General features: G+C 44.0%; 1 protein-coding gene across 1 annotated transcript in view; it reads right to left on the bottom strand.

Annotated features, from left to right (window-relative positions):
* The window catches only part of LOC119174013 (suppressor of lurcher protein 1-like), a 129,702-nt gene that overhangs the window by 75,029 nt on the left and 37,932 nt on the right, over positions 1 to 16,741 (bottom strand). Inside the window, exons 2-4 of the mRNA XM_075894849.1 lie at positions 9,084 to 9,176; positions 5,210 to 5,282; positions 2,131 to 2,311 (exon numbers count right to left, since the gene is read on the bottom strand). Coding sequence (XP_075750964.1) covers positions 2,131 to 2,311; positions 5,210 to 5,282; positions 9,084 to 9,122 — 293 coding nt within the window. The 5' untranslated portion in view covers positions 9,123 to 9,176. The remainder of the gene's footprint in view (positions 1 to 2,130; positions 2,312 to 5,209; positions 5,283 to 9,083; positions 9,177 to 16,741) is intronic.

The following is a 16,741-nucleotide window of genomic DNA, read 5'->3' as shown; positions in this document are numbered from 1 at the left end:
GCATGTTGGTACGTAACGGCTATTATAAATATTGACAAATTTGCAATATGTTTCTGTGGAGCCTCACAAAGAAAGCAAAGAACCATGAAGCTCAGGAGCATTATAATTTAATATTATGGCCAGGTACAATGAAAAATAATTTTTTAATGCCATGTTGGCTATTCTAGGCTTGTTCCCTTCACCTAAATTGGAAATGTAAATCATGCCGGGTAATGTGGGGACGCTTGCTATTAATTTAATCAAAAGCTCGCTGAAAACGCCAGAGGGCCTGTGCAATCAAATTATGCTCCTCCACTATGCTAAGTTTCAATTAGAAGGCGCTCAAAGACCCGAAAAAGTGCAAACATTTAGCCATGTTGAACGCATGCAAAACGATACAAAATCTAGGCTGTGGTAGACTCTTTTGCAGCAGCGATTCTGCTTACGCAAGGTCCAATTTAGCCGCAAATGAGTTTGCTGCTCTAAATGCGGAGTGCGTGCTGAAGTGATGCTGGCACCATATTTTAACCCGCACTCCTAACGCTGGCCTGGTCTGTGTGGGCTTAGAAAAAAATAATCAAATAAAAAGGCGCAGTGGGAGGAGGTTTTCAGCTATGCGTTGAAAGCCCTCATTAAGCTTGTAAGGCGCTTAAATATGCGTTCGTATAAACGAACATGTCTCGAAGTGCACGAGGCATGCAGACCAGCTTAAAAAATGAATTGAGTTCGTAGTCTATGAACGAGACTCTGCCGAAGGCTTCGCCTAAACTAACCTGCACACAATCTCCAAATCTGCAGCACTAGCATAGATGTACTAAATAAAGTAGATGTTCTGAGCTGTAATGGGATGCACTTTTTTGTTTGATTACATGTTGATATATATATATATATATATGAGCCGTGTGTGTTTGGAAATAAGGTACTCTCTAGGTATGCCTCCACGTTCTTCTTCATATGTATAGTTATTGTCCTTTTAGTGTAGCTAATAAAACGATAAAAACTTATGCGCATCTCCATAATGAACTCTTAAGAGCCCCAGCAGTGTGAAGCTTCACTCAAGTCGCACAGAGAATGCAGTGGACGAAAGAGCCAGGGACGAGATACCCAGAATAATGATAGGCAAAGGCGACGTTTGCGCTGCGAAAAATGAAGAATGAATATTATCGCGAACCTTGTCAAGGATGACATAGCAAATAAAAAAACGTAATAGAAGGAATGAACTAGAAAACAGTACAGTGCTAGTAACCTAGTGGAAGCGTGTAGAATTTCAGCTACAAAATGTGTAGCCTGTTGAAGCACCAAATAATGACTCATTATAAGTACAGTTAAAGGTGTTTCTAATATTGTTGCGGGACTTGACATTATTCTGCTCATCTATTACGCTCAAAGGATCTTGAATAACTTTAGGACCCAAGTATTGAAGCCTACCTATTTTAGATGTGAAATTTCAAAAAAAAAAAAGCTAAGGGGGAGACAGATGCATGCGGGTCCTTAACTGTGCTGAAGGATTCGGTATAGTGAATTCGGTTTTCTTACACAACATGACTGCGTAATAACGCGAATTTAGTTTACCGGTCGTTATCCTTATTGCGACTTAAGTGGGTTGTTGTTTGAACCAGTGGGTTGTCAAGTGAGCTCACGGGGAAGACAGAAGTAGACGGATTCGACCATTGTGCAACTGCTCTCCGACATCATTGAGGAAGCAGCGGGTTATGCGTAATAGGTCTCTTTGGACATTTATGTGCAGTGTTGGGTTAATCTGCAGACCCACCACGACTTACTACAACTTTCTTTCGTTTTTCAAAAGCATTTTGTAAAACGTTACGAAGGACAATGCCATCTACGCAACTGTTATAGAATCTATTGTGTCCAACCACTATACCAATTAGAAACAGCCATATTACGAGGTAAATATGATTATTCAATTTGCATTGAACCCAAGCCACTATGATCAATCGATTAGGAACGATTGGTGGTATTATGAAAGAATTTGTTAAACACGACCACAAGAAAGGGCAGGTTTCCATTCATTCCAATTTCTCAGAAAGAAAAGCTTGTAATAGACAAAAAATTACTTATATTCTACGAATCACAGAGCAAATTAAAAAAAACTAGCCCAACGTAATTTGCAGTGTGTTCAAGGGTACTCACTCATCGTTTTTCTTCTGGACGTCGAACTCATCAAAGGTGAGCTCAACAATGTCGTCCGGCTCGCCCACGAACGTGTACAAGAGGCAATTGGTGTTCCTCTCGTAAGGCGTCGGCCAGTTGGGAGAGGTGAAGATGCCGTGCTCCTTTCCGTACATGCTGTCGAACAGTACGCAGCTACAGCCTGCACGCGCAACGAGGAAGGAGTGGAAAGAAGGGGAGTATTCCAAAGAGAAAGCATGGCACGTTTTGTTCGGAAGTTACTTTCTATGTTTAATAATCGGAGCTAACCGACAAAAAAAAATCAAGGAAAGTATGGGACATGTTGTCCTTAGTGATTGTGTTGTAACGATGTAAAAAGTACTACGAAATTATGACTTGCCGCTGGCTCGGACCAAACGTGCGACCTTCGAATACGAAGGTCGCAGCTTCAGCAGGTTTTCGTTATTGTGTCCCCCCCCACCCTCCTTAAAAAAGGAAAAAAAATATTTCTTCGGTACCAAATTCAGCACCACCCACCACATGGAGACCTAGTGTTTTGAACGACATTGCGCTTGCTACACGCTGTACAAAATATCAATGGGAGTGAGGCGCACATAAGGTGAAAAGAAAGAAAATATAAAAGTGCTCCAGATAACGAGGCTTACACACTCTCGAAAACTGCACGCGCAGCACCCCGTGAGGCACGGGCTGCCTACCTTTGATATAATATACAATTACACGAAAGCTACTCAGCGTATTTATATTAGTATAACTCAATTACCATAATCTGGCGCAAGCGGCAGGTAATAACAATGATTAGGCACATAGAGGCTCCCCGTTACAACAGGCCCAACAGGCCCCCTGTTAGCACTGCGTCTGTTACCCCTGTGTTATACTAGCCGGTGCTAATTGATACCCACGAGACGCTTATTTAGCATAACGGAGCTGGTGAACTGAGTTGGGTTGAGAGGACAGCCACCGCAGCTGCCACCTCACTTCGATGACGGCGGAAAGGTCACCTTGCAGTGAAAACGATAACTAAAATAACGCGCTGCAGTACCAACAGGAGGCGTCCGGAAGCTGGCCAAGGGAAGACCACTTCACTCTGCCTTGTCATTAAACTGTTGTCATGTCACAACAGTTGCTCAAAAGCTCGACATGTACGTGACACCAGTTCGTTAGTCCGCAAAACATTGTAATTGTTAGTCTGACAGAATAGCCGGTCTCGCGAACAGCCGCGTACGCTTACGGAACAAATTATAGGTTTCATGGAGCCGTGGGCGGCTCCCGTATAGCTACATGAGAAGCAGAAAACTGGACAGAATTGCACTCGCGGACACACAGGCACCCGCTCATGCAAAGTTCTTTTTTTTACAAATCGTCAATTTGATTTCAATAATAAAAACAATTAGGCACCATTTGTTCAGAAGTTTTTCGAGCGACAGCCAATAATCGTTCCATCCTTGCGCTATCGCCCCGCGCCCGGTACATTCCGGTCACGATCGACATGCCCATTGTCAGGGTTACATTGCATTCTAGATAGGAAAGTGGCCAGCGCCGAGTTTTCAAGAAAGGAAGCGCACGCAAGCCTGATGACGATTATTGTTGTGGGACAAAAAGACACCCTTTTTACTCGACATTTTTTTAGAGTGCATGTATTATCGCCTATGTGCATTCAATGCTCATATACTTACGCACGTGTATATTCATAAGCATCACCCCCCCCCCCACCCCTAAAAATGCAGCGAAATATAAAAATGGGGGTAGCAACGCAATATAGTGATGCGAAGCTTGAGGAAATAGCGGAGCTTCCGGCGCTACCCTCCTTTTCCCTTCTCGTCACCCTCCCTTCCCTTTTCCGCTCACATCCTCCCTTTCCACCACACCTACAAATCACTCCATCTCATCCTCTCCTTTTCCTCTCCAACCGCCTTGCTATGCCATACTATACAAGCCTATGCCACGATTCACCCTCTACCCGCCTCCATTCCATCCACCTCACCATCGAGGTATGTCGGCATGTCTACGCTACAGGGATAAACCGCGGGCTTGCACAGCTCCGCTCTTAAAGGGTCCCTGAAACGGTCTTTCACATTCCGTTTTTGACTAGACCCCTAGCGGAGCAATCATTGGCGCAAGAGTTCAATCAAAACACCAATTATTAACGGAGCTACGAGTACTAAAAAAGTACGCTCCTCTTCCGCTCCGCCATTCACCCTCAACTGCCCTCAACTCTTCCTTCGAGCGCTCGGGGCTAAGCTCCGCCTTCACGGCGCCTCAGTCAAGATGTGGTGTGCGACCGTATACGCTTAAATCCCGCCACCGATCAGATACCGACAGTCTGTGCTGCGCGTTCTACAGCCAATCAGATCAGCTAGAAACGATGACGTCAGTGGGGCAGAGCGTGTCGCTTGGTGTATGGGCAGTTGAAAACGTGTTTTCCGAGTCGCAGCGATCTGCAGCGATCTGGAGCGATTCGCATCTTTAAAGCGTTGTAACGAATTTCACAGTTTACGCAGAGAACTCAAATTGGTTTCTAAATTACCCTCTGAACTCAGTCAAGCGGCCTATTTTGTTAGTAAAAAATTGTCAAACCCGTTTCAGGGCCCCTTCAAAAGAACAGGCATACTTTTGTCTTGTTTAGTCATGTCTTAGTGCTTGCAGCTAAAGTCAATAGAAGTCCCTTACGGCGTAATAAAATAAATGCTCAACTTGAAAGAAGTACAAAGAGCAGCGATGAGTTTATTCTTGCACATTGGACTAGTTACATGTAGTATTCACCTCACACACTCATAAGATACTGGGAAGATGCTAGATATCCACCAAGAAACTCTGTTGGTTAACATGACTTATCCTCAAGCGAAAAAGAGCCGTTATAGTTGCACATTCATTAAATTTCCTCTTAAAGCTTGTTCTTAATCAAAAGAAAGTACTCTTTCAGTGGCCCATAGAAGTGAGGTATGATGTCAAATTCAGTGGTTCTTACTATGATTGTCCGTGTTTAGGGGTGCGAGTTCTCTAGGCTATGTGAAACATTTTCATTACAATATGTTTTGACGATTTTAACGTTACTATCACTTGCTCCGATGCGTCAGCTTACCTGGGTTCACTGCATCGGTGACTATCAAAATGGAAACATGCACTGTTATGAGCACCAGGAGCAATGCAGCCATCTGCAAGCAAAATCAAAGAAACAATAAAGTATAAGAAAAGTAGAGAGAACAAATTCATGATTGATTGATTGATTTGTGGGGTTTAACGTCCCAAAACCACCATTTGATTATGAGAGACGCCGTAGTGGAGGGCTCCGGAAATTTTTGACCACCAGGGGTTCTTTAACGTGCACCCAAATCTGAGTACACGGGCCTACAACATTTCCGCCTCCAAGAGAACAAATTCAAACAAAGTTTTCACCGAAATACGCTTAGTAGGGAGATCAAATTTCAAGCGTTTCGGGAAAATTATATTTCGTCACAATCTGAAAATTCGTGCTTTGTACCTGAGCTAAAGTTTAGAGTTGCCTGTCGTTATTCGTATGATATTTCATTTTGTTGCTACCACATAAATTGCTTGACCCTTGCGGGGAAACTGTGCTATTTTGTCTTTGCTGTCGAGGGCTATATAATTCCCGAAAATTTAAACGTAATTGAAGCTGTCCTATCGCTTGATATGATTAGCATGTTTACGTGGCCAGGCAGACGGAACAAACTGAAATGCGGCTTGCACTGGCCAGTTGAGTTATAAGAAAATTTCGCTGATGCAACTTTTTTTATACGTGTAAGACCTTCGTGCTGCGTCATAATTGCGGAAATTAAACAGATGCTCTCATAAGAGTAAAATTTTTTGCGCTTCGCCCCACATTTAAAGCTTTCATGGTTTCGCGAAATTCCTTCGAGTTCAAAATTATGAAAGAAGTTTCAATTTGACGTTTCGCCAAGGAGAAAAATAAAACGCCCTTTAAAAACACCCACGTCATTCCTGCTCACGAAAGTGTCGAGCTTGTTAAGCCCGGATCATGCGCTCGCACTGACGTCAAAAGTGACATTAAACTTTTTCGCAGACGCACGCTTTACTCGGAGTAATGCTTAGTCAGGTAACTCTGATGTTAAGCTGCGAAAACCATAAAAATAAAAAGAAACTAAAAAATGTTCATATCATCGACTGCACAGCACTGCTCTTGCACTCCTAAGGTTTATCTCAACTGTGAAAAGGAATGAAAAGTGCCATTACGTACAAGACACACACAAAGAATAGAAATTCAAGCGGAGCGGGGGAGGGGGAATAGCGCGAATTCAGCAGTTCTGCTGATGTATAGATGCTCAGTCGGCGGCTCCATTTTTCAAATCCCGCATAAGCGGCTGAATCAGGCACGACCATGGAACGCAGACGGTGGTGGTGTCGAATGGAAGGAACTTCGATTTGTTCTTAACGTAAACGTAAAAGTGAAACAAAGAACATAAGCAAGAACAAAAAATAGGTGACGCATGAACGAAAACGGCATCTAGAGCCCATTAAATCACGTCCGCGGGCTTAGAATTAAACTGGCATAACCCCTTTCACTGGTGTGGCTGGCAAAGCGAGATTCGTGGTTGTTTGCCGTTCATGACTCGAATACCCTTGAAGTTTGCGCGCTCTCCCATTTCTGTGTTTTTTTATTTTTTGTCACAGAAATTACATGTCGTTGCTTACTACTTACTGATCCTCAGAATAAGGAGAAACGAAAAAAGAGGACCTATGGTTGGACGCCGGTATAGGAAACTGCATACGCGCTCAATTTGCGAGAACCTCCGTAGCATCGCTGTTTTTTTTTTCGCTTTCTTTTTCTCACGCTTTCTTCTTCACTCTCCAAGGAATTGCCGGCAGGCGACTGAGGAGGTATGATTGCGTATTTCGGCTGCTTCCGTGGAGCGTTTGCTGTCATTGAGATAGAACTTATGCCTGGTCGTTTGTCATGCGTGAAAGATTTGGCTTCACAAAAATAAAAAAAAAATGGAAGAATAAGATTTGTGGCTGCTAGTGCTTGTCGGTAGACTTTTTAAGGCAACTCGGCCTCCTTCTGTGTGTATGAATTGCAGTCTACTCCTCTGAGCTTCAGCTCATTTTTCTTTTTCTGCACCTCGGTGCACAAATGAGAGAGGGAGAGAGAGAGAGAAAGGGAAAGAAAATGCAGGGAGGTTAACCAAGCTTTGGCTGCCTCGCACTAGGATTTGAGAAAAGAAGAAACGATAGAAAGGGAGTGATCGAGTAGAAATAACAAGAGTAAGAAACAGATGGATCAACGGTGCAGAAAGTAGCCAACAAAATAGTCATAATGAGTAATGCTTTTCGTCCTCATCTGATACTATTTTCCTGTCTCTCCACTAGTCAAGCGTGATAATGAAGCCTATGCACTTGGTGAACATTAAAGATCTTTATTGACTCTCCACTTGAAAGAAAATACGAATACATATTTCTGATGAATGTTAAAACGTGATTTGGCAGTGCTATACGAGTTGTTCTTGTCCAGTACATGATGAGCACCAAATGAATGAGACCCAAAAAAAAAGTAACTTTCTTTGTTCAAGGACAGAGATATTTAAAATGTCAATCGAAGTCCATTCCTGTTGTGCTTTCACAACAGTGGTGTGGAAGGATAGCCAGCTGGCCAGTACCACGAAGAGCGAAATCAATGAAACCTATGTGTTTAGAAGAAGTGGTTAACGATTTATAGTACTTGGTACTGTACTATGGGGAAAGCTGAAAGCCGTCTCAGGTGCTCGAAAGTTCAGCCACACAATGAAACCTTGGTATACTGGGACAGTTGGATCAATGTTTCTTCTAAGTTCAAAACATGAGTTATCAAAGTTAAAAATTTAAATACCTCCTTTCCCCACCCAGTTCAAAGACTGTTTATTGTTGATCCCTTTGCTTTCTTTGTTAGTTTGCTAATGTATGCATTTGTTTGTTGTCTCTTCTTTCTGAATAGTTAGTTTTTCTATTATCTTAAGGAGTTGAAGAACAGGCGTGTCATGGTGTTATATATGGAGCTTATATTTATTTTGTGGTTGGAGCTGACTGTACCTTCCTTCCAACTTGATGAATTAACTAGAGTAAACGTTTACCAATTAGGGAAAGGTAATATCATAGGTTAATTGCAATTCTGTTCAACTCAGAAGTTTTGAATGAGTTAGTTTTATTATTGTTTGACTCATAATATTTCTTCTGATTATTTAAGATTATGCGGTAAGAATATTGACCTTATATTTATTCTAATGTATTTAGTAGCTGTATGGTGTTTAGTTTGCGTGTTTTCTGGTTCTATTATTCATTTCATGTACCTATATGTGTTATAGCCCCCCCCCCCCCCCTATGTAATACCCTCCTGTGAGAGGGCCCTTAGGGGTATTCTGAATAAATAAATAAATAAATAAATAAATAAATAGTGTTGCCTTCAGTTAAAGCTACCTCTATTTGAAGAAGAATGCCCGAAGCACAAAGACACTATACCGTGTCACTAAGACCAACCAAGTCTGGTACAATAACAGGTTGAAACTTAACCAGAGTGATTTATATATTTTCAAATGGGACCACATAAATATATTAAAATACGTCGGAGTGTTGTACGTCAAGAAAGTCTCAGACGTTGCTGAGCGAGAAGCTCTTCATCGGGCAGGCCAGGCTACTAGTGAGCACGTGCGCGAGCGCCAACTACAACCAACGATCATGGTTGTCGTCTTCGGTAACAGCGGAGCGTCCGTCGTTCACATTCATTACAGTATGATACCCTTTCTTGAAGCTTTAGGAAAGTTTGAAGTGATGCTACTTGCAACATGTATCTGAAAGTATCATCCGCTTTTAGGTAACAAAGATAATACTAAAAAACTACGAAGGGGATGACAATACTAACTGCATTAAAGCATTTTTGTGTACGTTGGTGAGCGTGAACAGGGGTGCTTGATTGTGACTCTGACTTCGTGAAAATTCTTCACACTCACCTGCTTCGTGCGATAGCATCCTTGGTGATGAGCTAGCATCCAGTCAAGGCATGCAGGTCTGCCAACATCCTCGAACGAGGTTCAGGCTTTCCGCTGAAAAGAGACAAGATACTTGAGCGTCAGAACGTAGAAGATATTTTATGTCACTCACACATTAAGTCTCTATTTTATATAACATGTTCGCATGTTACATTGCATCGTCACAATGTGAAATATCAATGCTGGCCGAGCTACTGCGCAGTCGACCTTATATTTATACCTCTGCTTTTTTGAAGATTTTAAGGCAAAAGCCGCCTTGTCAAACGGGAAACTCGATCGTCGGCGGTGATCATCTGTGGTGCCGGGAATGAGGGATGCAAAAATCATCGCACGATGAGATGTCCATCCAGATAGCGAAACCTCATGCTATTTTCATGACGTCAGGAATTCTGACGTGACGTTATGTTACGTGACGCGATACAATACAATGCTATACTCGCGAGCAGTCTTTATTGGCAATGAAGGGAAGGCTGTAGACGATTCCAAAGTAGGTGTGTGCCCCCGCCGCGCTATATGGTTACACAATTTTGTCCGTGTTTTTTGCATGAAAATAATAAGAACCAACATTACTTTACTTTCTACAGGATACAGTTTATAAAGAGAAGCAGCACGCACCAAGAAGATATTCATATCCGTTTTAATTTATACAGCGTCAATTCGCACTTTTTCATGCGTGAAAACATCGCACGTTTGGTGTGCACCTCACAATCGAAATGGCGTCTTCATCTTCACGTGAGCGCTCGTCCCCCTACAGCTATTCCGACGACTCGCCGAAGAAGCTTGTGATGAATTTCACACACAGATGTTTGTATAAACAGACGTAGCAGATTGTATGCTATGTTATTATTCGAACGCGGCCGTCATTCGAAATACAGGCCAAACCAGACGACTCCGCGGAGGGGTAATTGTGCAATAGCTTCCTTTGCGCAGCTTCCCCTTCATTGCCAAGAATAGTTGTCCACGAGTATAGCGTTTTGTGTTGAACGGCGAACAAAGCCAGAGCCCGCGCGACTTCAGGAGAAGAAAATGCAGACAGCACATGGCAGTACCAGCACCTGATAATTCACCGACTGAGAGGGAAAAGAAGGAAGGCTTGTCATGCGTCACGCGTAACCGAGAGAAGAAGAGACGAGAAAGAAAGGATGGCAGTATCTCACGAACAGTATAATAGACGGCACTGTCTCATAAAAGTACATACAAACTGCAGTTGAGTTAGGATACTCTAGATGGCGCTGTTCCGCTACTCTCCGATTGGCCGCTGCGCGGGCTCTGCCTGGGTAGATGGAGAAGGAGTGCCTCTCTCAGTGTCCTAGATAGTCACCTTACGTGGCGGATCGTTGCTAAGCATGGACGAAGCAGCGTGGCGGGCGCGTTGCAGAAGGTTGCGCTCGGCTTTTTTTGGCTCGCGTCTCGTCAGTCTGAATTCTCGCGCGCGATCGGACGCATGGACGCATGCACGGACGGATGGACACACAGACGTATGGATGGACGGACGCTTCGCCTCACTCATCATCATTCACTCCGTGGATATGTTGTGATTTCTTTATCACTTAATATATGTGGTTTTGCGTCCCGAAACACGATATGATTATGAGGGCCAAATATTGGGAGCCTTAAGAAATTTCGACCATCTGGTGATCTTTAACGGGCACTCACTTCACATGGTAGACGGGTCTTCACCATTCCGCCTCCATCGAAACGTGACCGCCGCTGCCGAGATCGAACCCGCAACCTTCGGGTCGACAGCCGAGCCACTGATACACGCTATAGCCACTGATCCACTGACGTGGACTGTTCTTCATTTCACTATAGGCCGATACGACGTAAGAAGTTCAGAGATGCCCACCCAAGACAGCCGAAGAGTAACTGACTATCATCTGTGCAGCCTAAGAAATAGTTACACTCATGCACTTGGCTATGTTTTTTGGCCGTCCAGTTCATGACATCACTCTTCAGTGCACACTCATTGGTGCAGGCATTGTATGATCATGCCTTTAAAGAGGAGATACCTCGGACTTATATGTACCCGACTACAGTTGGTTGGTAATTTTACGGGGCTGAACGCTCAAAGCAAATCAGCATATGACATGCGCGGTATTGGAGGTTTCTAGATGATTTACACCAGCTGGGATTATTTAAAGTGCACGGAAATCGCACAGTACACGGGTAACTCGCATTTAGTCTTTACCATAATGCGGCCACCACAGCGGGATCAAACCGGCGTCATTCGAGTCCCCAGCGAGGATCACAGCTGCAAAGACACCGCGGCTGGTGCTGACATCATTACTGTTGCCATTCTCTTTTCTATACCATATTCAAGATTACATTAGTACACCGTACCGTGGGCATTTAAAGTAGTTGATAGGGGTTTTTAGGAAAAGTAATTAGAATTATAAGCAGGGCAGAGCAACAAAATACGGATGATACGAACCAGACCACATAAATAGTTGTTCGTTTGGTAGCGTTTTTGAGTGGTGTTGTCCACTTCTAGCACTAAATAGCCCAAATTCGTAAAGCCTTCTAAACAAACATCAAACCGATAAAATACTAATTTACGCCTTTTCCCTTTCGAGGAGCCACTTAAAGCGACTATCAAGTTGTAGAATATGGACAGGATTCGTGTGACGACTGCCCCGATGCAATGGGCTGATGGCTAAAGTACTTGGCTGCTGACCCGCAGATCACGGAATCGAATTCTGGCTGTAGTGGCTGCGTTTTCGATGGAAGTAAAAATGCTGTAGGCTCGCGTGCTCAGATTTCGGTGCAGGTTAAAAAACCCCAGGTGGTCGACATTTCTGGAGCCCTCCACTACGGCGTCTCTCATAATCATACGATGGTTTTGGGACGTTAGACCCTACACACCAATCAATCAATCAATCAATTGTGCGCCGGCTATACAACTGAGCGTTCACTAAAAAAATGAAATCAATGTGCTTAGCATGGTTAAGAAATACACAGATAGCACACGTGTGTGAGCTCCTAAAATATTATCTGGCTTCGTATATATCTTACAAAACAGATGCAACGTATAAAAATTGCCGATGGGCGTTAAACGCATCTGAGGCCTTAATATGATCGTGATGCAATGTTCACTGAATTACTGGCTGTCATGTAGTATTATGGAGACACCTTTTACTCTGAAGTTGACAAGAGAGAAAGGGCTATCCCTGAGCATTTACCCGTGAAACGAGTAAAAATGGCATGTGTGCTTAAGTGGTGCCCACACAGAAATAAAAACAAGGAATAAATATCTATCGACTCGAAAGGATGCCAAGATATCTATCAAAATCCAAAAAAGACAACTTCGGTGAACCTAAGTTATGCTTCACTTCATTTCTCTGAAGCGCGCTTGGAGAAATATGGAAGGTCATGGCCTTTTTCTTCAGAGTTTCTTCTCTGCGATATAAACTTTCTTGTTTTCTTGGCAGGGTGGAACTTGACATCATTAGGCTGGATAACAAATTCTCTCGCCTGATGCACGGTGAATCCACCGCGCAACACCCGCGCAGACCACGAACCATATTTCAAGTCTCCAGCAGTGCGAAAACTTGAGAGAAAGAAAATGTTTCTTCAATTGAGAGGAAAAAAAAGTTTTTCCAGAAAAACAGCTGTTGCGTTTTGGAACTTAGGCTAGAACTTCGGAGAAGTAGAGCTATGCGAGCAGCATGCGATATGGAATGGAGGAATGCGGCTGCTGGCAATAGTATAATAATAATATTTAGAATATTAGGGCAAGTTGAACATGAAACAAACGGGTATACAAGCACTGCGATAGTATAGGCTGTAAAGGTGGATGTACCAAAAGGTCGTCCCTTTCTCGCAGGCGTACTCGTTTGCTTGAGTGGAAGTGCCTTATGTATCCAGTAAATTGAATGATGTCTTGGTAGTGGACATTTATAAACACAGTCCAGTAGTGCCATGCTGGTTCGTATGTTACCTCAGTAGTTTTCAGCAAAGTAGCAGGGGCATCAGGAGGAGGAGGAAGGGAAGAAATGAAAGGCAGGGAGGTCAACCAGACGCACGTCCGGTTTGCTACCCTGCACTGGAGGAAGGGGTGAGAGGTTTAAAGGAGAAGAGAGAGAGAGAAGTTAAGGGCAACGTGTGTGTAGATGTGACCTTGTCCATTGCACGCTTATAAGCGGTCGCGTAGTCCGGTCGTCTTTAGAAAAATTAGCAGTGCTCGCGTCGCTTTGCCGGCCTGCGACGCGTACAGCCATGAACCAAGGATCTTCTATTCGGAGAAAGGTCTACTGTCAAGGTTCTCTAACGTTTCGCGTAGCAAGTTGCGTTCGCTCGAAAAACGTTCACATGAACACAGTAGATGTTCTATTGTCTCGTCAATGTCACACGATTCACATTGGGAGTTATCCGCCATTCCTATGCGAAAGGAGTACGCCTTTGTAAAAGCTACTCCTAACCACAGGCGGCACAGTAAAGTTGTATCCTGGCGGGAGAGGTCCGATGGAACTTGAAGCTTTCTAGATGGGTCCAATTTGTGTAGGTGGCAGTTCCTGACACTGGGGTCACTCAGTCAAGTTTCCGACATGGTGTTAGCGAACGAGTGAAGGCCCCTTGCAGCGTCGGTTCTCGACAATGGAATCGGGGTTGTCTGGGCGTCCGCGGGGGCGGATCGGGCAGCATTATCAGCAAGGTCATTACCGACAATACCACAATGTACAGGTAACCACTGGAACACTACGTCATGTCCTTTCGATAAAACTTCGTGAATCTCTCTCTTATTTCATTCACAACTTGTTGATGCTCCCTTTGTCGTAAGGCTGATTGCAAGCTCTGAAGGGATGCCTTGGAGTCGCAGAACACAGCCCATTTTTGAGGTCAGGCTTCCGCGATATAAAGTATAGCAGCACGTAAGGCGGCAAGCTCCGCTGCTGTGGATGTTGTCCTATGCGACAGTTTGAGCTTTATAGTGACCTGGTGCGCCGGGATGACAACAGCACCTGTGGAGCTGTCAGCCGAGACCGATCCATCGGTGTAAATGTGGGTCCTCTGGCCGTATTTTTCATTGAGTAGCGAGAATGTCACCTGTCGTAGGACCACTGTTGAATGACGGCTCTTGTTCGTTATTCTCGGAATAGTGAGGCACACCTGTGGTTGTTGTAGGCACCACGGAGGTGACGCTGGTCTTGTTGCTGGAGTGAAGCCGAAAGGAAGGCGTTCTCTATGGGCAGAAATAATCTTTGAAAACATCGCTTGTGGTCTTTGAAGTGGCAACACTGCAACATGGTGACCAGGAACTCGGAAGAGGTGTCTTATGTGGGCTCTCAAATTGTCAGTGGTGATGTATGTTTGAATTGGATGCTCTCTTGCGATCATAATTGCCCCGTAGGTTGAGGTGCATCACGGCAATCCTAAGCACACGCGTAGTGCTTGTCCTTGCAGGCTTTCGAGGGTGCGGATGTTCGTCGGATGTTCGCTACAGCTTGCCAGTAACGGCAAGCTGTAGCGCAAATATCCCAAAAAACAGTGCCCTGTATAGCTGCATCATTGATCTTATCGATGTGCCCCAAGATTTATTGCAAAGGAACCGCATTATATGGACGATGGAAGTTAGCCTTCTCTTCAGGTAATTGCAGTGGGCACGCCACGAAAGGTCCCTGTCAATAATCACACCCAGGAAGCGATGGTTCTTCTGGTATGAAATATTTTGCCCATTGATGGTAACGGGGTATTGTGTCACGGCTCTGCGAGTAAACGCAACCAATGCACATTTCTCCGTTGAGACGGAAAGACCTTGCTTCCGGAGATATGAGCATGTCAGGGTGGCAGCCTGCTTGACTCTTGCACGTACTTGTAGACGAGTTACAGCCGAAGTCCATAGACAAATATCGTCAGCTTATATGGATATGAGGATAGTACTTGGCAAAATTTCACGAAGTCCTACCATCACGAGGTTAAATAAAGTGGGACTTAATACAGCGCCCTGAGGGACGCCACGGGAGGTGTAGTAATTGGTGGTAGGTCCATCTGAGGTTTGTACAAAAAGGACCTTCTCGTCAAATAATTCTGGATCCATTGGAACATCCGACCACCGATTCCAACAGCTTCCAACGAGTCTAGGATGGCTTTATGTGTTGCGTTATCATAAGCCTCTTTGACGTCGAGGATGAGTGCCAGTGGTATGCGCTTGCAGGGGCATCAAGTATTCAAAGCGCCAATGAGGCCAAAGCTGGAACACGCTTGCACTATCTAGGATCCTCACACCGACAAAAATACAGGGGTGTAGCCAAGATGTGGCACACCGGACTGGTGCCCCCTCTCAAATTATTATTTTTTTTGCGCCGTGGCGTACAGAGTGAAAAAGGACCATTCTGAGAGGGTGCCCTCACGAAGTCTGGGAGGTGCGCCTCCACGACTGAAATAAATTTCTAACTTCGCCTCTTTACTGACGCACTTAAGAAGGTTCAGCACAAAGCTTTCTCCTTAATTTTTTTGGAAATTCCGTAGCACCAACCTTCAAGGGCATTCGTGGATACTCAATGTATAATATGCAAACTTTCAAATTACGACGTAAAACATCCAGGCTTGAATTTACTTTTCGCTTGAAACATACTCTCTTTTAAACTTGGTTCATATCTACGACCGTTAGCAATACTAATAGCCAGATATGATGACCCAAATATCTAAATCCACATAAAAGAAGAACTAACTTCTTCAAGTTTCCTTTTTTCCTCGCAATATGCACGAACAGAACGCACTGCCATTATCATTTATTGATTCAAATGAATTGATTAACCCAATAAATTGTCGATTTTCTAACATTCAAGTTAAAATGTATGTGTTTATTTGCTTAGTTTTGGACTTCTGAAGTTCTGTGTTGTGTTTTGTAATTGTGTTTCTCCTGCCTGTGCCCATGTGGGCCTGCATTATGTCATAAATAAGAAAATAATCAAAGCAGTTCAGCAATTTCGAGCGTTGTAAGTGAATGCAGGCAAGGACAGCTAATCAACACCTCTATTTTCGGCTGTATGTATGTATGAATATCGGGAAATTCGGGGCATAGCTCTGACGGCTGAAGTTATGTCTTCTCCAGTACTGGAAGCAATGTTATTAGTCAATCTTGTGTGGCAATTATGAAGTTAAAACACCAACTCAAAGATAAGAAATAAATGTGCATCCATAAAGCAGCAGAGAACCTTGCATAAGTCGGATAAGGAAGCCATAATCTAGCACAAGCGTCAAGCCTTGACATGGGTTCGGTTCAATGAGATCATTAGGAGTAAGTTAAACATTTGCTCTACAGTCTTATTAAAGCTTGAGGTCTGCTAAGAGAATGTTGTATTCGTTTGCTCATTTGTATGGCTCTAACAACTAACGCGCCAGCGGGAGGAGTCTTCAAGTGAAAATACAACAGGAAGAGTGCATACAAACGTGCCATCAGACAGCAGCAAACGAGCACATCGTAAGCAACACATGCTGCACGCATAGCAGCAATGGGTTCAAAGGGAAGCAAATGGCGCCAACGGTCTTGCCACTCAAGAGTGGCCTCATCCGCTGCGGTTCTTTCTTCTTCGCCCTATAGCTTACACACGTTAGCGTGACTGGAAGAGTGAAGAAAAGATCTCGGATTCGCGGCCGGCCGGTATACTATTCCCGGCCAA

The sequence above is a fragment of the Rhipicephalus microplus genome, chromosome 5 (genome assembly GCF_043290135.1).
Source record: "Rhipicephalus microplus isolate Deutch F79 chromosome 5, USDA_Rmic, whole genome shotgun sequence".
In the NCBI taxonomy this organism is placed as follows: Eukaryota; Metazoa; Arthropoda; class Arachnida; order Ixodida; family Ixodidae; genus Rhipicephalus; species Rhipicephalus microplus.
The sequence above is the reverse complement of the archived record's forward strand: the minus strand, read 5'-3'. Positions and strand labels throughout refer to the sequence as shown.